Source organism: Zosterops lateralis (genome assembly GCF_965231275.1).
Source record: "Zosterops lateralis genome assembly, chromosome: 1".
In the NCBI taxonomy this organism is placed as follows: domain Eukaryota; kingdom Metazoa; phylum Chordata; class Aves; order Passeriformes; family Zosteropidae; genus Zosterops; species Zosterops lateralis.
The window spans coordinates 105,847,856-105,875,494 of NC_139762.1; the positions used below are offsets into that span (position 1 = coordinate 105,847,856).

Sequence of the window (27,639 nt, forward strand, 5' to 3'; positions counted from 1 at the left end):
TACTGTACAGGCTAATCAGTTCTGCAAACTGTTCCAACCTAGGATTACTGTCATGCTACTTGTGGTCAGGGCACAACTCTGTCAAACTGCATCTGTCAGAGGGCTGCATTAGCTTTTCCTTTGCTTTTCCTTTGCACGGAGGAGTCGGAGGATGCGTTCATTTTTTGTTAGTTCTGCTGGCAATTCATTTGCCTGGAACAAAAAACCCCTTGAGGTTAGCAGAAATGAACAAATATTTCCCAATCATGGTTGAAAGCATTACACTCTACAGAAGATCATACTGGTCATTATAATGACGTGTTTTTTCCAGTGTTGTCTCCACCACTGTTGAAGATACTTTAGGAAACCATCTTTCAGTATTCAAGTCTCACTTAAGTCTTCAAAACAATCCCAGAATGGAATTTGAGTGACAGCTTATTTTGTGCTGACTGCCCAGGCTAAGCGCCCTTGGGCTCCCTGTGTTTCTGCCACAGAAATAAAGGAGAGCATAGCTGTTGATTTTTCGGGGGAGATGAGGCAGGTCCTTATGTACTAATATCCATAAAATTCCAAGGGACAATTTAAATTGCTATGAAATAGTGTTATGCTGTAAGGCTGGTAACAGAACATGAGTTTGTAATTGGTTTTTTATTTATTGAATACAATTTTGGTAGTACAAAGTATTTATGATGAAGTTGCTTCTGAAAATCAGTAATTCTGTCCTGCAAATATACTCTGTCATGCCAAATGGCATGTCATTTGCAAAAATTAAAAAAAAAAAAAAAAATAGTAAGAGAGATTTCCGCCACACACTTTCTTCTACTGCACACTCTGCTGCTGCAGATCATTTTCAGTAGCAGAAAAATCTTGTACAGTTTCAGGTTACAGTATAAACCCAAACTGTCTATTAACAGAGACTACTGTGTGAGTGGCATTAACTGTGCTGCCATCAAGTGGAATGATGCAGAAATTAACAGCCACAGATTTTATATTAAATGACCAAGATATTTACAAGATATATGTTGGATTGCTTGTTTTACAAACTTTCACTCACTCAGTCATAAACCAGAAGTCAGTGCCAGACCATTCATTTACAGCTTAACAAACCCATATCAAACCCTAGCAGCAAATAGTTCAGAAACATGTCAGAAGAATATTCACAGAATTATCAAACATGTGATGTTAAAACACTTAATGGGATAAAACCGTGGTAAGTTTTCTATAGAAAAATTGCTGCTTTCAAACAGATGTGTGTAATTTGGGATTTTTTTTTTTTTTTTTTGTATTAGAAATGCCCTGAATTCTGCACAGAAACATGGGCTACCCCCACCTCGGTGTCACACACAGATCTATCACTGAGCACTCCTCCTATGCTCCTCAGCTGGGAGGATGGTGTGCCAGGACATACCTTGTTCCTCAGGCATGGATCTGCTCCTGCCTCGAGGAGCAGCGCCACTGTCCTCACGTTGCCACTCAGGACGGCTGCATGGAGAGCAGAGGTCCCATTCTAGGAAATGCCAGTGGAGGTGTTTGTACCATGCATGAGAAGAAAAGAAAAAGGCAGTGAAACACAAAGAACAGACCTACAAGTGAGAAAGAAGTAAGATGGAAGAGATTGGGTCATCAACAGCATAGGGTCTGATTTAGGGTGCTGGCAGCCTGGTGTGATGTGAAGGAGGAGATTTTGAATGCTTTAATAAAAAATGAGAGTCAAGTTCACTCTACCACAGCAGTATTTCCTTTTAATAATCACCCTTGTCAATAGATCAGAGGTGACATGAACACAGCACTTGTGTCTGCCTGGCAAAATCAGTTATTAACAAGTGAAACAGAAACACAAGCAGTAATGAAAGCCATCTCTGCATTTCATCTTCTCTCTCTGATGATTAATGGCTTCAGTGTCAGGCAGCTGATTGGTGGGGTTTTTTATGGCTGGCCTTTTGTTTGTGGTTGCAAAGTGACAGTTCAAATATGTGCAGAAGTATTTCATACTCAAAATTAATAACTAAGTTGATGCCACCTACATTTTTAAGTACATTATGTTTGCCAATCATTTGCATGCACAGAGGCTATCAAAGTATGTGATTTATGGACACATAAAATTAGGTCAGCCATTAAAAAGCATCTTCCAAATAGCTGCTATTTTTCAAGCCACTTTATGAATTCAGAGGAAAACAAAATCAAGTTGAGAATCTGCTCACAACAGATCTTTTATGACAACAATTTTGCTGACTAAATGCAGTAGAAGGCTGGGTCTAGTGTTAAATCTGTACATTCAAGAGTAATCTGCTTACAGTAGAAATAAAATCAAGTGACAAAAAGCAGAATTTCTTCTATGACACAATGTGCTTCATCATTCCAAGAATTAAATTCACCATTTAGTTTAAAAAGATTTGTGGCTGGCATTAAGGCTAAAAGAGATAATTTCATTTTTTGTCTTGACTTTTTTTGGCTCAAACTCCTACTGTCTTCTACTAGAGTAGTTGTAAATGCCAGGTCTTTCATCAGACCCTTTTTCTTCTTTTGTTCTGTGTTTCACTACTAACCTTCAGCAGGCCAAGTGTGGGAGAGAATTTCAGCAACTCTTCTATAACATTGTTGTAGCCTTTAATGGCAGCCTTCAGTAAAGCAGTTGTACCATCCTTTAAAAAAAGAGGAATGTCATAAATGCCTTGCCTGCATTCCCCTTGCAGGGGAAGCTGGAGGGGAAGAAAAAGCTGGAGGGAAATGCCAGCTGTCCCCATGTATCTGAGAGGAGAGTCTCCTCTGCTCATCAACTTTGAGGGGACACCTCCACAGCACATCCTGCTGGTTTTAGGGTACCTGGAGGATTGTTCCTCTGGAGGGTGAAAAGTCAGGATAAAACGAACCAGTGACACTATACACCATCTTTGTCTCTCGATTATGTGGACATTTCCATTCCCTTATTCCACAAGGTCCCCTCCAGGAAGCTGTCCCAGACACAATGGGAAAAAGGAAACCTGTGGTGGGACTTTGCAACTTGACAAACAGCATGGACTCTGGAGGCACCAAGCTTCCATCCAGGCTGACTTACAGCCCCCAGATGAGACATTAAGCTGCAGGCAGAGAGCAGGAGAAAGTGCTACTCACATCCCGCGCGGCATCTCGCTCTGCTCCCCGGAGCAGCATCACTCGCACCACTTCGCTGTGACCCATCTGTGAGGCAATCCACAAGGGAGCTGTCCCATCCTGCAAACAAAATATGACTGCTGATGCCTTCACTTCAGTGCCCTGTGCCCTCTGATATTTTACTGCCCAAGCCTACTGGAATCGATGTGTTTCAACTACTCAGTCAAATCCTACAGGGAGACAAATGCAAAGCTGTGTCCAAACCCATGTGGTAGCTTGGTGTATCAAGTTAGAACTGCTTCAGTTTGTGGAGTAGAGCCCCCTTTACTGCCTTCTCTTGTGTAGTTTGCCAGAAATGTGCATTGCTCTGTGAAATTAAAGCTAAGTAAGGCACCAGCCATGCCTAAAATACACAGGGAAGTTTGAAACGTAAGGGCTAAAGGTAGCCTGTGTACTTTGTACTCTAGGTGATTAAATGGGACAGAGGACACAGACAAACCTCAGCATGCACAGGCAGATTCTGCAGCTGGGTGCCTGCACATAAGGAGTGAAAGTTGTTTACAGAAGCTAGGGATCAATGCAAGGTGATCACTAACTTTTAGTATTAAATTGCATTATTCACCCTCAGGGAATCTGGTGAAAACATCCTGCCTTACAGTGAAGGTGAATATTTCACAAATTTTATCTTCAAAACTCCACTAGAAAACAAGGCAATTATCAAGGGATCCAGCATGAGACAATCTGCTTTGGAAAAGTTGTCCTATGTAATCATTATTTGAGCACAAAACCTAAGAAAATAAAATGCACATTCAGAGTAAGCTAAAGTTTGTGGTGGATTTACCTCCCAAAGGCAAAAGTGAGTTGAACCACTAAAAGTATTTCTCATTGCAAGTAGAATTTATTTTTGTGTCTTTTCCTCTTTTTGATTCTAGATGGTCTGGTTCTCCAGACTACAGGAGCACAACAGCAGTTATGTGGTGCCAAACTGATTCTCATGAGCCTTTAAAAAAGGCTTTGCCTGTAAGGACTTTAACACAGAAGTGAGGCCCCACAAAGCAGGGTGCCTGCTTCTGCCTTTAGGGCTTGCCAGTTCCCCTCACCACCCTCCACAGCCTGAAGACTTGGCTTGAAAGAGGAAGACAAACTAAAGTGAGACTTCAAAAACAGCCTTAATGAGAAGCTTCAGGAGAAGTCAGCTTTTTACATTAAATAAGATATTTCCACCTTGATGAAATAAATAGTCTTGCTTCCCAGTGCCAGCTGAAGCTTCCTATGACTTGCTCATGCAACCCAGAAAACCATTGTTGAATCAGTTCTCTACTTTCCATGATGTAGTGCATTAATCCTTTCAAAGAAAGAGAAAAATTATTTCTTCCTATGATATAATGATCTGGGATCCCCTTTTTCTGATTCTGAGAAGGAATAAATGTGCATCCTGAGATTTTCAGTATTCTCAGATGTTGAGGAACATGATCTTTGCCTACCCTTGTATAATTTCTCTATAAGTTAACTCATGGAAATTAGTGACTGTACTCACTCTGGTATATATCCTGTTAATATGAGTGTTCTTTGTGATTCAAAAATAACAAAAGCTGTCTTGTATACAGAATATATGATGCTAGTTTGATGGCAAAAACTGCCCCTCTCCAATTTATTTATTTTAGTGTTTTCCCTACCAGCAAGCTGACACTTCATATTTTTCTAATCTTCCCCCACCAGAGGGCTCTAGAAAATAGCAATAGGTGCATTGAAAAAGCCTGTAAAACTTGGAAAATATCTGAGAGTAGCCTAGACAATTTAATCTGCTTGAAGAACCAATGCTGTGCAAATCCGCACTTGTATTTACACAAGCAATGAAAACACAAGCTCAGCATAGGAAACAAAGCAGCTTTTGCTCACTCACAGTGAAGTTTGTAGAAATAACCCCCATTTTCAGGTATAAATGAAAAGGAGCAAAAGGAAATACAAATGTTGGGTAGTATCACTTCTGTCAGACATTATCCTCAGCACCTCAGCTATAGGATAGAGACAAAAGTACATTATGAAGAAGACTGGCTGTATTGAAGGACTTAGCATGAAGAGAAGAAAGATAGTGAAGATATCTACATATATATATATATAGATAGATAGATAGATAGATAGATAGATATACAGATCACTACATTCCTAGAATAATTTTAAACATCCCATATGTCTGCAAGGTGTTCTTTTTCCACATTTGGTTACAAGCTAGTATATATGGACAACACATTATATCCAGCAGCCAGAAGTTCCAAATATACTCTAACTGAAATTATTAATGCTCTTTCTCTTAACTTAACTAACCCATTAACTAATGACTTCATTTTTCATCTTTGAATCTCAACTTTTGCTTATGGCTTGAAGTTGTAGAAAAGGCCAGATTAGGGTGGGAGGTGAAAGACCCCTCAAATTTCCAGTAGGTATTTCCAGGGGCAGACAACCCCTACTGTCAGTCTACTCAGTGTCATCTCCTCCACTGCTCTGCCCATTAGTCCACTTGCACTGCTACACCTAATTTGCCAATAGCAATTCGCTTGCTTGCTGAAGTGCACCCTATATAGATTTACTGACTTACATGTATGTGTAATTGCATATCATGTACTAAGAAAAAAGTCATTAATTTTCAGATTATTTTGAATCTGCTTAGCCAGCCAGAATAAAGCCTGTAGGTCTATGTTGGGACATATACTGCCAAAACAGCATTGGCAAAGAATCTTACAGCTTTGTTTTGTAAGTTGAAGAAGCACAGAAATGTCTCCTGTAGCAGGCTTCAGACATTGCCCCCAGCTCTGTCTAGACAAAAAGATGACAAAAGAATTCCTGCCCAGCTCCTCAACATTGGCAAGAGCAGAAGGTAATTACAACCCAAGAGAAAGGACATTGCCAGGGAGAAACTTTCCAGGAAGTTTCACTATTTGGTCTTGTGAGTGCGGAGCTGAAGGGCTTGCACAGCCAGGACCATCCAAAATTCTCTGTGGTGTCAGAAATAGCCCCATGGACAGGAGGTGGGACACAAGACTGAGAGGGAACTGGTACCCACTACAGCAGCAGGAGGAGATGTAGAAGGCAGACATGTTTGCAGGTTCATGGATTAAGCCACCAAATTCCCAAGGTAGAATGGAAAACTTGGACACCATGTGGAAGGAGAAGATGAACTCACACCTGGCACTCTGCAGCCCTTTATTTGAGGTGATGTTGCCTGGAAAAGCTTTCTACCACAGTGAGAGCAATGTAGCTTGTAAATGAGAGTGAGAGTTGTCTGGCATTGAAACTGCCCCTTCTGGAGCTGCATTCCTCATGACCAACACACCACCTTCTAACAAAGTACAAATCCATTTGTTAGTAAGAAAGAGACTGAAGTCCATCCAACCATTACTTGACTAATTAAACACTAAAAATGTTCCATTTGTTAAGGAAATGTTTCAGATTACAGTGGGCCCAAATAAAAATGCCACGCACTTATCCAGGCATAATCTTAGCAGGGATCGGAGGTACCCTCAAGCAAAGAAGGTCTGTCCTGCTGGAGATGAAACACAGGAGTCAGGAGGAACATTCATACAGAGACAAGTCTTTGCCTCAACTAAGATTTAAAAATGCCTTGTGAAACATTGTGTTGTAGAAATTGGATTAGAGACCTAAAAAAATAGTGTCAGAAAGAATTAGCTGCACCATAATTACAGATAGCAGAATGCAGTTTTGATGGCAGCAGGGTTCAGTCAGACCTAAAGCTCCCCAACCCTATTTTGACTTACTTAAAAGGCATTAATGAATACCTTGGCCTCTCCTACATTGAGATTTTAGACTTAATTAACAGCTTTTAACATTTCTTAAGCTTTTTCTAGGGAGACAGTGTGGAGGTAACCCAGAAGCAGCTAAGGCATCAATCCAGGGGGTAACTGCCAGCACAGCTCTGGTGCTCAGAGGTGGGGCTAGGGGCAGCAGGAAAACTGTCTCAGTTAAGGCACTTAAAATACTAATCGTCTTTCCTTACACCACAGCTAGGAGTGTACACACATGCAGCAGAAGCATATAGATCAGTGTCTGTTGCCAGGCTATGATTTGGCAGGCTTTTGGTACAGATGAAAGGAAATATTGAAAATACCTGGCAGAGCTTGTCTCACGCCACGTTGTCCACTGTTATTAGAGTTTTTGCGCTCCTTTGCTCTTGCCTGCTGCTTTTTCACTTGCTGCAGTCAGTGATCACAGCCACCTGGCTGACAGGAATGACCAATTACAAGGACAAGACCTTACCCCATCAATTTCAAATGTGCAGTGAAGATCCAGGATAGCTACCGTGCCTGGAGGGTTTCAGCAGACCACAGGCGAGGGTCTCTCAAAGCGAGTAGAGAAACCAGACATTTCTATGTGCTGGGTGTAAAGCTGGCTGTGCAATTCCACCTCTGGCTGTTTAGGCACTGATTTTAGAGTCAAGAAACAGCTTAACAATTAAGCAATTCTTATTTGGAAAGGAAGAGAACTTTCATACAAGTCTCTGTATACCATGTATGTATCTCATAGTTAGTTTAAAACCTAGAAAGCCTCTTGCAGCCTGGCTAATTCCAGCATCCAGTGGTGCACAGTGGATCCAGTCCCTAACCCCCTAGCAGGGATCTCTGAACCAGCCACAAATCTAGCTCACACTTCCCATTTAATGATCAAACAGCAGGTCTGCTTGCAGAGGAGCTAATTTCATGCTTACAACTGCTACTGGTTGTATATGTTTGCAATATCAGGCCCACTAGAGTGACTGGATGGAAATGGGGAGAAAAGCTTTCCATATGTATCAAGAACTTCCAGAGATGAAGGCAATACTCATACTTGAATTTCAGAGTGCATGGGAACGACACAAAGTAAAACAAACAAATAAACAAAAATAAAACTAAAAATAAAAACATTTGTCAAAGCTAAACTTTGACACCAAAGCCACGTCTGAAGGTCTGGAGATTTCAAAAAATAGAATTTAGTACTGCTTCCTCCTAGAGCTCCCAAATTTTCAAAAGCTCTTCAAACAATTTTCAAAAGCACTCAGGGATGTTGTAGGCTCAAAAGTAATGTGGTACAACACAAGCAGACAGATCAGTAGTTGCAAGAGGTAGTGCAAGGCCTTTACATGAACATTTCATACAGCTGGAGGGTTTTATTTTGATTCAGTTTGGTGCCTGACCCAAACATGCATGTGGTTCAAACCCATTTAAAGAAGCAGTCATAGTCTAGAATCATAGAATCATTTTGGCTGAAAAAGACCTCTGAGTCCAACTGTTAACCCAGCACTGCCAAGTCCACCACTAAATCATGTTCCTAAGTGCCACATCTACACTGTCTTTGAAAAACCTCCAAGGATGGTGGCTCATAGCGTGTAACATGTAGATCTAGAGCAGAGCTCTCAGTTTCAATTCTTTCAGAAATGACTGAAGTATTGACTTCAAAACCATATTACCAATCTCAGCTAAAACACAGAATGTTGTCACAGCCATAAATTGCCTCCACAGGAACCCAATGCCTGGAGAAAATTCCAGTGTTAATTTTCATAACTATAATATTAGAACCCAGCTCTGCCCTGAAATGTTGACCATACCTGTCGTGGCTGGTTAACCTTTGCTCCTGAAGAAAGCAGCAATCGGATGACATCCAGATATCCTCCCTGTGCCGCCAGGAAAATTGCAGAAGCTCCATCCTAAGAACAAACACATCTGTCTTACACTGCATTGAAGTGATGCCATTTTTCCATGCAAAAACAAATCAAACTGAATTAAGTTCTCAGTCTTTAGTCATTATGCTTTGTAACAGCAGATATACAGCCATGCTCAAGAAACAACTACCAAAATTTAAAGTCTAGTTCATAATAAACTGTGGCAACATTTTCATTCAATATGCACAAATACTGGCTCCCATCATACATCAAATCCAGCATTAAATCCTGTGTCTGGAATACTAAGAGTCTAGTTCATTGAGACACTGAGCTACATAACTAGAAATTAATTCCTGTAAAGCAATATAGGTTCATTTAGCTTTTATATGTTCATGGAGAAGTGTTCTGCTACATGCATACATGGTGGAAACATATTAGGTACTTTGCAAGACTGCAAACCCCAGTGCTGAAGTCTGACTTTGAGGCTGAAGGAGTAAGGTCTGTGCCATACTACTGTGCCACCCCAGAAACCACCATGCTTCTGCTCTGGCACATCCTGTAGAGGAGACTTCACCTCTAATATAGTAATCCAAAACTATTTTGTACCCATATCAGAAACCAGAATTTTCCTGCAAAAAGCTTGTGAAAGAATAAATTGTGAACAAATACAGGGTTTTATTTTTCTTTGACATGTCTTTCATGTGCAGATGTTCTCAGATTTTTACTTCAGAGAAACCTCTTCCATAGGAAAAAAATTTAAAAGTCATATTTCATTAAGTTTTTGATTGAAAATTTTCAAACAGCATTATAATCCATCTAACCAACTATAAGTAGAAATCTGTTTTGAGGGTGGGACAGGTGTTTACCCATCCTACATCCACAGCACTAAGCACAGGATGTGCTGGGACAAGTTTTCCCAGAAGACAAGAATCTTTTAGTTTAAACAGAGACAGGAATTAACCCCTTTACTGCACTTCAGATGTGCAAGTACACCTCTCATGCCAGCTCAGGCAGGTGCTTATCACAAAATACAGGCATTTTGGTGAAGACCTGCTGTTGACCTTGTTGGCATATCACTATGTTGGGACTAAATGCTGTTATCTGCAGAGAGAGTGTGCTCAGCTACTCCTCTAACTGAAAAACGCAGCACAGACTTGGTGAAGCATGAGCTGAATATAGTGCCCCAGGGACTGAATTTAGGATGTTTGACATTGATTTCAAGACAAATGTCCTGGTAAACAAAAGAGGTGTCTGCTGGAACTAATAATGCCCGTCCCTGGGCCCTCTGATGGGCTGTTTTCTCTGGTTGCTGTGTGTGTATATGAAAAAATCTGGCAGTACCAGAGCCTTTGCAGGCTTCCTCCAGAGACAGAGAACACTTCAATTTAGAAAGTAAACAAGGTTGTGTAATATTAAAAAAAAGCTCTTTATTGTAGGATCAATGAAGATGGAGAATCTTGCATTCACTGATACCTATTTGATTTGAATTGATGCTGTAACGAGAATGCTGTTTTGAGGCTGTAACACATTTCTGCAAAAAATACTATTTAATTAGGGTATTCTTTCGTCTCTTGCTCTCCTGACCCCTCATATGAGTCAATTTTAGATTAAAACATTGATCTTGATGGTTTTGGGAAGAGTATCCAAATGTATGCTCAGAATCCCTCTCATCTGGCTGCCAGTGAAACTGCTATCCAGGTACCATGACAAATGCAGCTTGGCCCACAAGAAGAGCTAGACAACACTTTTTTCAAGAGATTGTATTGTTACTTTATTGCACAACCGTTTCTGACTGGCTTTGCCCAATGTCTATGAGCAATAAAAGTACATTTTAAAATCCAATTGCTAATATTGCTCATTTCCAGGAGAGACAACAAGGAAGTTATTTTACTGCCTTGACCTCTGGGTTAGAGTCTGCAGGTGTGGCAGCATAGCTATTTTTAAACTGAGTGGCAGCCCCTGGGATTACCCTGCAGAGGGATGAATCACTGCCCTCAGATCAGAAAGACAATTCCTATTTGCACAACAGCAAGGGTGGAACAACCTTCTTTATAAATGAGGGGTGAGGCAGCACTGAGGTGGAGATCCCCCTATGGCCACTTCTGCAGTCACCAGCTCTCAGCTCCCCTGCAAGCCAGTAGGGACTGAGAGTGCAACAGCACCCTGCAGATCCAAGAAACAGCTGGAAAAACCCATATATCTTGGAGAAACAACTTCCTCTTTGTCAGTCTTGAGTGCCCTGGGGTAGGAAAGAGTGGTGGGAAGCAGAGGCAAAATCTGCTACTCGTTTCTATTAAATGCCGAAAAGCTCAACTTATCTGTGTCTCTGTTTGAGTAAATTAAATCCAGAGCTTCATTGGTTCAATCCAACTTTCTGAAAAGTCAACTAAACAACATCAGTTCAGCCATTTTAACCTTACTTTGCCCAAAACACTGGCAAACTGGAGATTCCCAAGTACCAAATAACATAATTTTAACTGATATTAAAAAAAATGCTTTGAAGTAATTTAAAGATTTTTATTTTTATTATTTTTTCTGGCAGAAAACTAACGTACTTCAGAGGCTGTAGAACTACTAATTCTTCTGCAAATTGTGGTAGAACATGATATGCTCTTCTGTCCAAGGCTAATGGGTAGCACAAATCTGTTCCAGATTTCTATATATCTTCCATACAGATCATGAGCCAAAAGGCAGCCAAAGAATTTTTTCTGATTCTGTGCTACTTCTCTCAGCATCATGAAAAGCAGACAGTTAACAAAATCTACATCTTAGAGGAACAGAGTACTATAAAACTGCAGCATTTGGCAAATGCCTGTCTGTGCTGGAGCCAGGGTGTCTGCTGTTGTCCAAGCAACAGCACATTTGTTCCACCACCACCATTGTCAATATTGTGTGTTTCAAATAACTCACATAGAGTTGATCGTGAATATTGGCGCCGTGCTTCAGCAGAGTTTCCACTACTTTTGCATGCCCATACTGACAGGCAGCCAGGAGAGCTGTGCCTCCATCCTGTGAAAAAGCAAAGAATGGGTACAGTCAGGTGAGAGGTAAGGTGCTGGGCTGAACATCACCATAAAAAAAGAACCAAACTTTAAGACTTTTCAGAATTTGGCTCACAACAGTTCTGTAATGAGTAGCTACTGAATCTTTCATAACTTTAATGCCAAGTGTTGACATGTAAATCTTTCAACTTGGCTCAGTCACTATATAAATTTTTTCTCCTGAGTTTTTTTAGGGAGGGAAAGGAGCTAAGAAAATTCTGGTTTTTGTTCCTCATCTTCTGCCTTGCCATTAGAAGCTTTGTTCCCTTCACAACTCCAAGCTCCTCCACGTCTCTTCCTTTTACAGCCAAATTCCTCATGCCTGCCAAACTCCTCCACTGATGGATGGACAGCACACCTTTCCACTGCTCCAGAGTCTATTCATCATCTGCTCTTCTGTGGCCAGAACCTCGTGCCCTGTTTTGTCCTGCCTCTCATCAGTGGGTTGTTGGCCTGAAGCTGAGCAGAGAGGAAGTATTTTAAAGTGTGCTAGCTGACTGTGGAAGTATGAGTCCAACCAAAGAACATGACCCCCAGTGAACGCACGGTTACTTCTGCTTGAGAAGTGATCCCTGCAGGTAGGATCAACCCCAGGCAGTCAGAGTTGCTGCACATCACCACTAAAGGGAGACCTAGGCACATGCATCAATCTCTGCTTGTAGAAACATTCCCTTGGGAGCCAACTGAGAAGGGAAACACCTCAATGTCACTGGTGATTGACTCCAAACCAGCTGAAACAACTGAGACAGCAAACATGGGTCTTGCCATCTTAAATGTGCCCCTCTCAAAAATTACCAGTATTTCAGACACAGATATGGAGAGGAAGTTCTTATCTTCTGCCTGGGATGGTATGCATGCCATTGTGCAAAGATGATGCACACCCCAAATTGTCCCCACCACAGGTGTTCTCTCTCCTCCTCTGCCTTCTCCCAGTCTCAAGCCTCTCCTCCACCAGCTAAGCTATCTAAAGTATTTCAGATAAATGGTTTCTAGAGCTGTTATTAATATGGACACAAGACTCTGCTTTGGCCTACTTGTTCTCTGAAACAACTACAAAGTTGTCTTAAATTTTCCACATAGACAGATATCCACAAAAGAAGTTATAGCTTGAGTGACCAAATAGATCTTTTATAATGAGAAGTATAAATCAGATTTATTAATCAATGGTGCAATTTAATAGCCTTGTGAAAACTCAAGTTCTGAATGAACTAACCCAGAGGCACTGTTTATGGCTACCCCAAAACCTCATATTCACCCCTCCTGCTACAACATTGAAAAGAAAAGAAGGCTGGGGTGTCAGCAAAGCCAGAGATGTGAGGCTGTTGTGTGACAGTCTAAGAATTGCCTATTAATTCTGGATTATTTGAGTAAACACAGTGTATAATTAGGTCAGTGGAGTTAAGTTTCCCTTATGAGAAATTAGATTTTCCTGCCAAATTAAACTACTGCTTGAACAGAACACAAAAGCAATCACAATTGTGCTTGGATTAAAAAGCACCATATACACATTTAAAAGACAATGGGAAAGCTAATAGCTTAATTAAACCTATTTCCTCTCCCCAACCAGGTGAAAGCCACTTTGCTCAAGTGGTGACTTACCAGATCAAAGGGCTACAAACAACAACAACAAAAAAAAACCAGAGACATTTTCAAATACTTTTTCCCTGAACAAAGTTGAGAGAGAAAGGTTAGTGAATTAAGAAACTGTGCTATCCAGACTGAAGGTCTGCTGTGGAGAGGCAAGCAAGGAAAAGTTTTAGAAAGATTAAAACTATTAAAGTTCTGTGTATGGAGGGTCTATAGACATGCTCAGTTGGTTGCACATGGCAAAAGTTTGTTTATTGCTTTATGGTCTGGCTTTTGTTTTCTAAAATTCTTGTGTTCTCCACAAACTTCTATTATTTTTAGAAGATTGTTTGGTTATTATCATAATTCCTGTAAGGAACCAAGTGACAGGTCCCAAACAAAAGGCGGGCCTGCAAAGCTAACCACAGCCGTCACAGCAGAGCTGAAGCCAAATGCTTGGAATCCCAATGTGTGATTCCCACCTTGGGAGATGTGGCAGCTTGGGGTTTAAGAATGGCAACACTTTCTCAAGACATATCTAATTACTTCAAAAAGGGGTTCCTGACCAAGTGTTTGGTTCAATCCAGTGAACAGTTTTAGACAGACACATTTTTTTGGAAGAATTACAAAATTCCCAAATACACCATTTGGATCCTTCAGACTAAAGTGACCAAGTTTTCCTAGATCAGTCTGAACAGAGTCCAGGGATTAGAAGAGGATGGTCTCCAATTTTATCTGTCCAGTCTGAATCAAATATTTACTGGGGCAGAGAGAACTGGGTAACAATTCCTGGACTCAGAGATGTGGTCCCTGATCAGGAAGACAACTGAGCTCTGAGACCTGCTCTAGTGTCTGTCTCATACATGAAGCTGAATACATTCAACAGAAGGGATTGGGATCTCCTCTGCATTCTCTGAGCTGGGGGCATCACTGTGAAAAATCAGATGTATATCTTTCTGTAAGAAAGGGCAGCTGGGGGCAGGAAACTTTTCCACTGACCATGTGATAAGACAGCACTTAGTTAAATCATGGGATTGCCAAATAGTGCAAAGGTCCACTATTTATTATTAGGAGGAAACTCAGTCCCCCTCTTGCCCTATTGAGCTTCCAACTGGTTTTCTCTTACACTTTACTCCAGCAAGCTCTAGCTGAAGACTCCAATGTTTTACAGACCAAAGGAAAAGCAGATAAATTGCGGGGGATTAAAAAAAAAACCCAAAAAACAAAACAACAACAACAACAACAACAAAAAGTAGTAAATGACAGAGTTTTAACATCCCTTTCAGCCACGTGATTACCTCTTTCCTTTTTGGCTTCAGCTGAGATAAGTAAAAAGCTGAAGTAGCATCTTTGGTACTGGCAAGCCCCTTGGAAATTTTGAGCAGGGCAGCAAGTGGGAGCTGGACAGGTTAGCAAGCACTGAGGTGCTCCTGGGACTATCACCCCTTCTGCAGTGGGCAGGAGGCCACTGTGCAACCTCTTAGAGATGGCTCATTGCCTTGGGTTGGTTCACTTCTTGCTCATATCCTGTTTTCCTGACATAATGAAGCCTCTATTAATCTTGCACTGCAAATATTCCCTTCTCAGATAGGAGCTGGACTTTTCTCAGCTACCTCTGCAATTCTTCCCCTGAAACCATTTTTCTGCCCTCCCCAGAGCCTTTCCTCCTCACCACCAGCACATAACAGCAGCTGCTGATCTGCAGTGAAAATACTTGGAACAGCAGCACTGGGTAAGGCCACGCTAAGTGGTGTAGACTTCCCTACCTATTTGCTGACCCCTCTCTTTTGTCATCATCACCAGAAATTAGGTTAGAATTATTGCTTTACTATCTCTTAAATATGGTACAGAGGAGGAGAACTTATCTTCTGCAATCACTGTCTGCTGAAAAACAGTCTCTGACATACTGTTCAACCTGCAGTACTGCTTGGAAAATGTGCCACCAGGCTTTTTAAGAACACACATGCTTATCACATCTATCAGAACAAAAGAAAAAAAGTTTCAATGTATGTTAAATATTTCTATGGTTGTCAGACTGGTACAATGAAGAATAATATTAATGATTAATATTATATGTAAGAATGATATAATAATTAATCATCAATAGTACTATTTATTCTCTTTAGAACATCAGCATTTATTGCTAATTACTTTATTACACTATTTAGAATAGTTTTACTTTGCCTGCCATAGCAAATATCAATTCTAATGATGCAAGGCTTAACAAGAATTGCATGCCTGTATTAAGACAGTTCTCCAGAATTCTCATATATGAGTAACAAATGTAGTAATACAGACAAGTGCATGAAAAAGATGTTGGGTTTTGTATTTCCTTAGTTAAGTCTCTGTTTTCTGGGATGCATTCAATTTGTGTGCTCATTCCAAATCCATGTTGTAATTTATAATAGAAATATATATATTCTTTGCAAATGGATTTATTTTGCACTGCCCTTTAAAAACATGATCAGTCATATTTTTTTTCCAGTGCTGCTCCCAGATGATTGTCTTTGTGAGAAAATGCTTTGTCCCTAACCTGGAGTTTGGGAGGGATAGAGGAGCCTGTCCTGGGATGGAGGAGATGGATGGAATTATTCCAGGCTATGAAAAACCACATTATTAAATCAGAAGACTGAGTGATATAAAGCCACACTAGTGGGCCAGTGGAAGGTGTGGACTGTCCATGCACTTCACCTGACTGGTGCCTCCTGCTCAGGCAAATGCTGGGTGATGCTGCTGGAAAATCATCTCACATGCACATCACATGCCAGTTTCCCATGTTACATCCATTGGGAGCTGGTGTTATCTTTCAACCAGCTTGTCTGGACATAGCAGAAAGCTGTGGGCTGGAAAGGAACAGCAACCAGCAACTTAAAAAAATACTTAGGACTGGCATATGGGCCGGGTCTGGGTTTGGAAGCAGAGGCAGGCAGGAAAAGAGGGGCTAGAATTAAAGTTTCAAGGTGAGCAACAGTAGACACCAAACTTGCACTTGTTCAAAGATGGAAGCCATTTGGAGCAGCTGAACACACAAATATTCTTTTATAATTTAGACCTTTGCTCTCCTATATCTGTCCTAGTGTTTCACATCAATGTATTTTGCATGCTTCATAGAAGATTGTATATTGTCATGAAGGATCAGACTATTTCAAGCCTGCTGTTCACCTTCTGGATCAAATCTTGGCCTCTTCACAAACTCCTAGTTCACAGGCTGTGGAAAGACTGAGTGAAGATGTAACTGTCCCTCTAGACAGAATAAGGTACTGAACCTCTGACTTGCCAGCTGAATTCAAGGGAAGATGATCCCTCTGAATCTCACTAACCCCCACCCATACCCTGAAATAAAAGGCAGAGAAGCGACATTTATTTTAATGTGCAACCTTACCCAATAAATCGGTCCCACATGAGATTATCCAATACTTTAAGATACAGCTGTTGTATTTAACACTGCAGCTTCCTGCATTGCCAACTTTCACAGCTGCACTCCATGTTGTGTTAAACAGCCACAATTTCATTCATGCTTTTATTACTGATTGCTGCTGTGGTCAGAGAGTGGCTCACCACAAGCACAGTTCCCTGGTGTATCAGAATCCTACTCTATGGGCATGTGTGAACTCAGGCCACAAAACATCAGGATTTTTAGCCCCTGGAGCATAAGGAGCTGAGTTTCTGATGTTCCACCAATTCCCTTAGTATTTAGAGCCTGTATTTTGCAGGGACTCCAGAAAGCGGGTATGGATTGAGACAATCATTCAAACCACAGACTAAAATATCTTGAGAAAATTATTATTGTGGAGTAAAGAACTATTGCTTCTTCAAAGATATCACTAGGGATCCAGGGCAAGTGAACAGCAAGTGTCCTCCTCCCATACTATGGCAATGCTTCAAAATGTAGCCAGAATGTCTAGGATAAATATGTTACTTTCCCTCCTGTTTGCTGAAAGCAGAGGTGCTAATACTGCCTGAGGCAAAGAAACTGGGTTGATGTACTGCTGTCAGTGATGAACTTGATCTTGCTGCTGTTGACCCCATGAGGGGTGAGGAACCCAGGCCCTGCCTGTGCTTTTGGGCTTTTGGCTATTCTAAGAAGATTGTGGAAAAGGACCTGCCTAAACAAAGAAATAAAAGCTCTGAGGTGCATTTCATCTTCTTGTCCCAGATGGCAAAGTTGGAATTTAGGGAGGACTGAAGGCATTATGATCTTATGTATCCTTATATCCTTATGTCTCCTATGGTGGCATGCAGAGACATCCCAACGTTGATAAAATGTAAGTTCTATGCAACCAGAGTACATAAACACCTAAATCAGGATCTTACCTGGTATGTACAAAAAGACCTTTGGATCTTGTACTGGAGGATGGCTTCTGAGTAAAGACTGATATCATTGTCAAGGGACCTTGATGAACTTATGCCACTAAGTCTAGTTAGGCAAAGCTAGTCCAAAGCTAATATTTCACAACGTGTTGCATTACTCATACTACTCAAAAAATGTTCATATGAGGAAATTTAACACTACCCTGTCATGTTTCACATGAATACAAAAAACTCAGCCTTGACTGTCAGAATGTACCAGCATGCAAAAATAGACCAATCATCTTACTTTATTCTTAAATTCAGTGGAGGCTCCAAATGAAAAGAGAAACTTCACTACATCGTTGTGGCCTTGCTGTGCAGCAAAGAATAGAGAAGTTGCACCTGACTGTAAAGGAAAAATGGATTAAAAGAATAACAAACACATAACACACTTGACTGAAGTACAGACATTTCAAATTAAAAAGTATCAATCTCAATCAGTTGAATATCAGCTGAAAAGACATGGTGAATTTGAAGACTCTAGAGGACACCAGGTATCTTAACTCAATCTTCTTCCCACTGCACTGAACAATCTGTCCAGCATCATACATCTGAGAGGGAGGGAGGGAGGGAAGGAGGGAGGAAGGGAGGAAGGGAGGAAGGGAGGGAGGGAGGGAGGAAGGGAGGAAGGGAGGAAGGGAGGAAGGGAGGAAGGAAGGAAGGAAGGAAGGAAGGAAGGAAGGAAGGAAGGAAGGAAGGAAGGAAGGAAGGAAGGAAGGAGCAGGCTTTGCTAACTTTGGGCTCTCTCACCCCATGCAGAAAGTAGAGGAAATGGGAGCTACATTTGAAATTCACTCCAGTGCCCAAAGCCCTTACAATAGCATGTGGCCCAATGTAGAGCATTTCAGAGCCTGCTCTCCTGGGCACATTTATGGGACTCACTTCCCCAAGCTCCACAACAACTTCAGAGCACAAGAGCACTGGTTGGAGTAACTGCACTTAGTTGCAGAACAGTGCCATTGGTCTTAGGTGCTTAAACGTCATCTGTTTTGCTTCCTTTCTGCAACAGAGTGGTTTGGAGGCTTTCAGTGTTTTTCTTTTTGTTGGCCTGTTGAATCAGTATTTCCTGAATGATAATCAAGAGCAGCTCCATAAAGCTGTCTTAACTTTTTCTTTTGTTGCTTCTTTCCAAGCCATGTTTACCTAAGGGAAGGGACATATTTTAGTACATGTTTTGTTAGAACAGGACCCCACTAAAAGACACTGACAATCATGGTTAGAGCAAGTTTAGGCCAGTAAGTGCAAAGGCACCTACATCATCAAACGCGGCATTCACTGACTCAGTAACTTGCAAATGTCAGCATGGGATTAATGCTCTGGTTCCAGGTAACCAAGGAAAGTAAGAAACATTGGCTTGTACTGTTGGAGCAATGAGCACAGTGCTATCCTGCACAACCTGCCACTGTCCCATGTAACTTCATGTCCTCCTTAAACTGCTCTTCTCTTAAAACCACTGGTTGTCCCAGAGCAGTTCTGCTCTTCACACAGCCAATATGCAAACCAGAGCAACTGCAATCCTTACAACCATCTGCATGGAGTATGAGTGAAAGGCAATTTCCCAAAAAATCAGTTGCTGATGTCCCTTCCACGCTGATGTCATGGTGCAAGACATGCCTTGAATGCCAAGCAGAGATGCAGGGAAGGGTATGGGTGATAAAGCTGTGTGACTGCTACAGATGAGTTGGCTCAGACCAAAAGGCAGAAACTCCAAAACATACAGAGTCAGAAAATAACCCCTGTGCTAGCAATGGTATCCACTCCATTTTAATGACCAGGCTGCAAATCAAAAGGTAAAGGTCTTCTTCTTATTGATCCCATCTGGAGATCTGTGAATTGTTGTGCCAAAAAGTAAAACTGCAAATACATAAATGGCATAACCCTGGGGGCTTACATCCCAGATGTAATTGACCCTCACCAACCAGGTGTGCTGAAAATGTTTGATGAGTTATTATAAATGTACCTCTGGCATCTGATTTTCTATTGTAAACTCCAGATAGCTGATTCCCTGATGTCCTCAGAACAGAGCCTGGCATACCTGTTATAAATACACTATACAGCAAGTGACAAAGAAACAATTGGCAACAAGCAGCAGACAACACTCTTATTATTTGTAGCAAACCAACAGTCACTTTAACAAGCCCTGTTTGAATCCTACCTCTCTCTGCAGATTGATATCTGCTCCTTGCAACACCAATTCCCGTACACAATCTATGTGGCCATAGTAAGATGCTACCATCAGAGCTGTTGTGCCAAGCTGGGAGTAAGGAAAAACAAGTCAGTACCTTCAACAGACACCTACAGCAATGAATCAGGCTGTCTGGATGAGGCAGCATCTCTGCCAAAAAGCTGGAGGGAGCTTATGATACCTTATTGTCCCAAAATATCTGCAACAAGTATAAAAATAATGGATTTTGTTTCCAAACAGCTTTTTTTCCCTCTCTTTTTAATCAGAGAATCCCAAAGTTGTTTGCATCATTTCCAGAAGAATAACCTCAGACACAGGAGCTGTGAATCAGCTGAGTCACTTAGAACTCTGAGTCATAGTCAGGAGAAGGGGCTGGGTGATTTGAACAGCAATTCCCTATCCAAATAATGAGAGCAAACTCAGTGACTCTTCACATTATAAGAGAGAACTTTCTGTACAGAAATCTGTGTTCAACTCCCTCAGTACACTATAAGGTCACTTCCAGTGAACCAAGTAGGATTTATATGTATGTAGTGTATGGACAATATGCAGAAACCACATGCATAAGGATGAAACACATCCTTCAAAACCATTCACACACAACAGCTCAATTTAAAGAAGGAACGGGTGACATTGCAAAAAAGAAACATGTTGTCTTCATTGTAGAAATATAATTTAGTCTAGAAAAATGTGTGTATGTCTGATACAACTATTAATGCAGTGCAGTGTGAAAGTTCTTGTCCAAATTTAGCCTTCTTTTGAGAAAAATGAACAATAGTGACTTATTTTTTCACATCGATCTCTGTCCTGTTTACTACAAGCCTCCATTTGAACAACATTCCCTCCCTTGTCAGAAGGACAGTCATAGCGCCAGCTCCAGAATTACTGTAGGACAAATACTTGCCTACAGGGCAAAAATGAAATGAAAATGAAAAGACAGGTTAAAGTTAATGGGTTTAGAAAATCTCTTACACTTTGAAGGTACTCAAAGTGAGAGAAGCTGCAGCAAGTTCATGTTTTGGGCTGGAAGTGGCATTAATCCTTGCCAACACCAGCATGACTCCATGTCAGTCAGTCCCAATGCCAAACAAAAGAAACCTGGAATTTCTCAACCTCCTTTTCCCCTGCTCTTTGACACAGCTTAGCACAATCAAGTATCTCACCATGTGTTGTAGGCAGAATAGAAAGAACTATTCATTACCTGTGTTATCAACCCATTTCTAATCTCAAAACTAATTTCAACCCATGTCAATTACAGTAAGGAAATTCCCATAACATCTGTCATGCCCATGTTTGGGCTCCTCTTGCTTTGGCAATCTTGTGCCTTCATGTTGGTACCCAGTCCAGAGATTGGGTGGAGGAGGAGGAATTTAGAAGGCCAGCAGTTGTTCTAATTATAAGAAGGTCTGCTAGCTGACAGAATCATTGCTACCTGGGCTCAGTTGAGCCAACTCTTCACTGTGATCTATTACTACAATGACATTTCTTTGCAAAGAGAAGCCCGAGGTGCTAGGATCTGTGTATTTAATGTCAGCACCACAAATAACTATGTAAGACACATTTTTGAGTGCTGGCGAATTCTTAACCCCTTGCCACTGATGTAAATCATCACACTATTTTATCCTACATTTCAAGATTGATTACTGACAGGAGAAGGTTTTAAATCATCCTGAAGTACCACAAGACATTCATATGTTTCATGTTAGATCTCTACTACACCCTCTGCATGGTGGGCCATGGAAAGTGATGCAGAATGAGAGCTGTGGCTGTGGGTGCATTGTGTGCATACGCTGTCTTTGCAGTCCACATCTACTCGCCCACTGTTCAGCAGCAGCTGGAGGAGAGCCAGGTTTCCTTTTCTTGCAGCCCAAAATGCAGCATTGGCAAGTGGTGTTTCTTTCTGGTGGAAAAAAGGAAAAGGAAAAAAAAAAAAAAAAAAAAAAAAAAAAAAAAAAAAAAAAAAAAAAAGCAGAAATAAATCACTTTGGAAAATACATTGGGCAAGCATACACATTGCATACATTCTGCATTCAAGTGAGGCAAGTTTCAGCTTAGTGTGCTGTTCTTTCAAACCCAGAGCATGGAAAGGAAGCTAATTTAATTTCCTTATGCAATTAAAGAGACCAGTCTTCCTGTGCTTCCTCATATTATTTCAAGTCTTCCTTGTGTCCATGGCAGCCTATGTCTCTTAGATTGCTTTGTAATGAGAAATGATGATGCTAGGCCACATCCACAGGGAAACATCACAGAAAACAACATACTCAGGGATGCCTGTATTATCTGCTTCTGTGGTGGGGCTGGCCACAGCTAGGCTGAAGCATCCTGCTGCCACATCTTGCTGCAGGACATTCCCTTGGGTTTCAGATTAGCTCTCTGTCATCTCCTTCTTTTCTGCATGCAAAGTTCCAATACAGGAAAAGTACTGCTCATGCATCTCCCAGATGCTTGTTCTACATCCCGCCTAGAATTAACACTCTGTGACTGTGGGCATGTGCTCTCCTGGGTAGGAGTGAATGATGATGACTGCTCCACAGGAAAAGGACAGAAAAAAAGACACGGACTTTGCTCCTACCCTCTTTATCTAATCAATGCAGACAGCTGCCAATATTCTGCCTTGACAGGTAAACACTGTCAAGGGTGAAGTGTAGGGGGAAACACTGTGATGGCAATGATACATATCCTAGAGCAGGCTCATGCTGCTGATTTTTTAATAAGGGCCTAAACCACCTACAAAGGAGTAAAGCATCACTTCACCAATAGTCACACCAAAGCAGAGTCAAAAACACCCAGGGGTGTTGCTTTCCAGCGAACCCTGACTTCAGGATAACCCAAAGAGAGTGCAAAGTGGATATAAAAGTCAATCATTCAGCTTCAGAAGTGACATAGGCACTTCTTGTCTAAATGTCAATGCACACATGTAATGTGGCAGGGAATCAGGATTCAATAGTTTTATGCTTTATAATTAAAATGCATATATCCAGCACAGTTTAAATTGCTTCCTTCACTGAGATGAAGACAATAAACTTTGCTGAAACCAGCAGACACAAAAATCATGAATTTGAATCTATCTCAGATCTGTCACAGTGAGCATTTTGCATGGGTTGCATTTTTAATACTAATAGGTTGGAAAATTGGCAGCTGTTTCAGACGAGAGATGTTCCAACCATTCAATAAATTATAAGTCACTTCCTTTAAATTGATAGTGGTATTTCTTGTACCAGCACACACAGGGGCAGGAGTCTGAAAATTTTATCAAGCACAATAAGCTAAATTCTGATCTTCTTTTCACAGCTATTGCATCTCCCTAGAGAATCTGTAGATAATGTTGATTAGAGACAGCAGTTTATACCCTCCTTGCTGGCAACACCGTAGTGTCTTCCTATCTTTACCCTTAGAACCAATAAAATTTTACATAAAAGCAAACAATTGACCTAAACACACGGAAGTCCACATTGCCCTTTCTGCTCTGATTTATTAGATAGATACTTATTTATAGAGCTAGCAGTTAGGAATATTGTCTCATCAGCTTTGTTATTATGATATTCACTGGAAAGCTATTGCAAAAGAATTATGTTTAGCCCTTACAGAATGGACAATCAAATTCCTTACCTTTTATTGTCCCGAACTATCCCTTAAAGTTTTTGAAAGTTTAGAGGTATGGCAATACATCCATAAAGGGGAAGATTTATGTAATCCACCCCACTTTTCACTACAAGGGCACAGTAGCAGACTGAATTTTATTATGGCTCATCATAAACCACTCCTTTCATTGGTCAGGTAGGCAGGAACTGGAACCCATATTCAGGAATTCCTTACCTGCCTTCACTGGTTCATGTGAGAAAAAGAAAAGAACTAAATGTCCAGTGTGACCCTAAATGGGAAGAAGAAATTCAAAGGCTTTGGCCTTATGAGTCATAAATTCCTACCTCTTTTTTTCTCCTCTGTAAGTCCTACAGTAGCTCTCCAGCAGAGTTGTCCTTATACTTTGGATCAGATCCAAGGAATGGAAGAACTCTTCAGTGCACCAAGGACATAAAACTAAGTTTTTTCCCCATTTGTACTGACTCCTGTTAAGAACTTCAACTTTCCCTTGTGCCCCTGAATTGTTTGGGATTCCTTGTATGAAAGTAGAGTATACAGCACACCCAGACCATCAACCATCCAGTGATTAGATTAAAAAATCAGATGCAAATCTGAGCTATTTTACCTGCTACTGTGAATGAAAGTGCAAAATCACGTAGATGATCTGGGCACCTTACAAGAACAGCCTCATTGTGTACCATGTGGTAGTTTATAGCTCTGGATCTGTAGCTCTGTGCTCTTCATTTTCATCAGCAACACTGACATCACTGGTAGGCAAAATGTAAGACAGCACTTTGGGGTTAATAATCCAATTAATTGAATTATTTTTGAGCAATAAATGGGTTTATAGCTGCAGGATGTGACTGCTGTCATTTGGTTATGAATTCAGCCTTGTCTCACCAGATACTTCCTAGGGAGAGGTAATGCTGAATTTCAAGAGATTAGTTGGACAAAATTTTCATGTAATTCTTATCATAAAGCTAGTCTGCTCCCAAAGCATCCTCTAAGTAAACAACTGGCCCTCAGCACTGACAGTCTGGGAGCAGAATGTAATAAACATTTGAAAATGATTAGCTAATAGCTTCCATGAAAATTGCTTGTTTCATTATGTCACTTGTGCCAGCCTAAGCAACTTTCAGGATAAAAATTCCTTCACTTCATCAAGTTCTCTAAAGCTTTATTTTAAAATCTAGCTGTGCTAATAATTTTGATTGTTTGTATGCTTTTATGAGAGCCCAAAGATGAAAAACTGGCATTATATTCATGCTGTATTGACATTAGAAAAAACACTTTTTCAAAAATGGCCTGGTGGAAAATATATATTATGTATCTGACAAAACCGTTTCTCTGCAGGGATACAGAAAAAATGAATTGTGCTAATGTATCTGTGTCATTTCAGGAATATTGAGGGGGAAAGTATAATTTAAATGCTGTGACCACCAGCTCCTGCTCCCTGCCCTACCTTTCACTTGCTGTTTGCAGAGAAAAGGCAGGTGACAGTGGGATGACTGAACAGGAGGAGGAAGAGTGCAGTTCTTAAACAGGGACCTTGCAGATGAAAGAAACGAGGCAATAGACAAAGAGAAAGGAAAGAAAGGAGAAAGAAAATGCTAGTTCACCCTAGCTTGTTCCTTATGCTGGCAAAATACAAGAAAATTCCCTTTTCTTTCTTAGTTTCCAGTCCTAATGGGAAGGAGGAATTGAGTAAAAAGTTTTAAGAAGAAGAAGAAGAAGAAGAAGAACTGGAAATCAGAATCAAGCATGATGGAAAAGGCTAGTGCAACTCAGGAGAAGAGTCCTTTATCAGATAGCAATATATCCTACATGAAAGATCCTGATAAAAAGGAAAGGTAGTTCAATATATAAATGTTTAGTCAGGCAAAAGGTGGTAGAAGAGAGGATATTTGTGTGAGAAAGAAAGATAAATGCAATGCCATGGGTAAGAAGAATAATAAGATAGGAAATGTGAACAGCCAGTGGCAAACAGATAGTAAGAATCCAAGTTACATTCATGATCTCCTGAGAGAAAGAGAAAATGCCAAACAAAATGTGACAGAAAAGGGAGAGAAAACAGAGAGAAAGGCATGGTCTGCAATTCTTCAGAGGGAGGAGAAAGCAGTGAGCTACTTTGAACAGGAATACTTCAGGGAATTCAATGTGAGAAATAGGGCACGGAAAAGGAGCTGATAGGGACAGAACAGAAAGTAACACCTGAAGAACAAGTTAAATAAACAAGGAGGCCAAAAAAGGATAAGAAACCAAGAAGAAGCTGGCATCACTCGGAACATGGGGCTGTTAGGGTGGATGCTTGTGAATAATGAAGGTGGGAAAAAACTCAAAGAGACAGAATGAAGAGGCAGAAAAACTGAGGAAAAAAAAAGCAAGGTGTGAGACCAATGCAGGAACAAAAAGGGGATGACCACAGAGACTGCAGTCCAGAAAGCCAAGTGTTTCCTGGACTACATCAAAAAGACCAGCAGATTGAGGAAAGTGATTCTCTCCCTCAATTCTGCTCTGGTAAGACCACACCTGGAGTACTATGTTCAGCTCTGGGGCCCCCAACACAAAGATGTGGACCTGCTGGAGCAAATCCAGAAGAGGACCATGAAGATGATCAGAGGGCTAGAGCACCTCTCCTATGAAGACGAGCTGAGGGAATTGAGGTTGTTCAGCCTGGAAAAGAGAAGGCTCCGAGGAGACCTTACAGCAGCCTTCCAGTGGCTAAACAGGACCTGCAAGAGAGATGGAGAATGGAGACTTTTTTATAAGGGCATGTAGTGATAGGACAAGGACAAATGGCTTTAAACTGAAAGGAGGTAGGCTTAGAGTGGATATTAGGAAGACATTCTTTACTATGAAGGTGGTGAGCCACTGGAACAGGTTGTCCAGAGAAGCTGTGGATGCTCCACCCCTTGAAGTGTCCACGGTCAGGCTGGATGGGGCTTTGAGCAACCTGGTCTAGTAGAAGGTGTCCTTGCTTATGGCAGGGGGCTGGAACATGAGGATCTTTAAGGTCCCTTCCAACCCAAGGCATTCCATGATTTCACCACCAAGTGTAAGACAGAGCTGCCCTTGGAGCAAAGGTTCTCTGCTGCCTGCCATGGGAGGGCTTTAACTGCAGGTGGGAACCACCTGCTGCACCACCACTGAACTGACACGGTGCCACTGAAACACCTGCATTCCAGGGGGAGATACCCTGACAGGAGTGAGGCAAGTACAGGGAATAATCCACCAGATCAAAAAACGCAACACAAGCAGTATGGCAAAGGACTGGCACTGAGCTGCTGATCAATAAGAGAAGGGCAAGCACAGCATCCAGGAAGTGCATAAGAGAAGATGTACCTCCATCATAAATATTATCTGTTAACATCATTAGTAAATTGCTGCTTGCTTCCCTCATTGCCAAATAATCTTATTAATGCTGTCCTTAGATTAAAAATCTTTTAAAATGACTGCTCTTGCGTGGGTTTGGATGGAAGAAGTACAAAAAGTGACAGGAATCACAGCTGGCAAAGGGAACGAACCAGTCTGGCTTCAGTGCCCACCACAGCCTGCAAGGAAGAGCAGGGATAAAGACTGCCTCCTAACTATTACACAACCGGCACCGGCAGAGATGGTCGTAGAAGTGAGGAGGAGGCTCCTGACTGCACCAAAACCCACAACACGGAGCCCGGCCACCCCAGAGCTCGCAGTTTATGTAACACAAGGCACGCACCCCTCTGGGGCTGGCAGCTGTGAGAAGCGCCCGCTCCATCACCTGCCCCCACAGCACTCCCGGGGCACCCCAAAGCCCGGGAAGGACTGTTTTCTTTCTTTCCGCCCTACACTACCCTCGTTTTTCCTAAAAAAAAAAAAAAAAAAAAAAAAAAAAAAAAAAAAAAAAAAATATTACAAATCAATCCCCAAATCCCCGGATACCACAGAGCACTCCACGGGCTGCCGGCACGACAAGCGCAAAGCGGGAACCCAGAGGCGCATCCCCCCGCCCCTCTCCCCTTGAGGCGCCCGGCTCACCTTGAACGACATCCTGCACATCTCCGCGCTCCGCCTCCGCCCCGCTCCGCTCCGCGCCCGCCCGCGCAGCCCCGTCCGCACCGCTCCGCGCCCGGGGCTGCGGGGCCGGGCAGGGGCGGGGCCGGCGCCTCCTCCCGCAGCATCTTTGGGCTCATGGGCTTCCCACTACTATTGCTCTTTAA

General features: G+C 41.6%; 1 protein-coding gene across 2 annotated transcripts; it reads right to left on the minus strand.

Moving 5' to 3' along the window:
- On the minus strand, nucleotides 1-27,639 carry ANKRD29 (ankyrin repeat domain 29). Of its 2 annotated transcripts, XM_083873795.1 has the most exons (10): nucleotides 27,458-27,639; nucleotides 21,651-21,761; nucleotides 19,832-19,930; nucleotides 17,924-18,022; nucleotides 11,630-11,728; nucleotides 8,666-8,764; nucleotides 3,091-3,189; nucleotides 2,526-2,621; nucleotides 1,388-1,486; nucleotides 1-192 (listed from the first exon to the last, which is right to left on the minus strand). In XM_083873795.1, the coding sequence occupies exons 1-10, from the start codon at nucleotides 27,476-27,478 to the stop codon at nucleotides 109-111; spliced, it is 906 nt and encodes a 301-aa protein (XP_083729921.1). In that variant the 5' UTR covers nucleotides 27,479-27,639; the 3' UTR covers nucleotides 1-108. The 2 variants fall into 2 exon arrangements, with proteins under 2 accessions (XP_083729921.1, XP_083729922.1); XM_083873796.1 differs by lacking the exon at nucleotides 1,388-1,486.

What these genes read in the sequence shown, in the direction of transcription:
- ANKRD29 (XM_083873795.1), bottom strand. Translation starts at nt 27,478, where the DNA reads ATGTGCAGGATGTCGTTCAAG. An exon ending in CCACTGAATTTAAGAATAAA is followed by an intron (nt 11,729 to 17,923) that starts GTAAGATGATTG and finishes GCTTTTTCACAG; the next exon opens with GATGGAGGCACAGCTCTCCT. An exon ending in AGCGAGATGCCGCGCGGGAT is followed by an intron (nt 2,622 to 3,090) that starts GTGAGTAGCACT and finishes CTTTTTTTAAAG; the next exon opens with GATGGTACAACTGCTTTACT.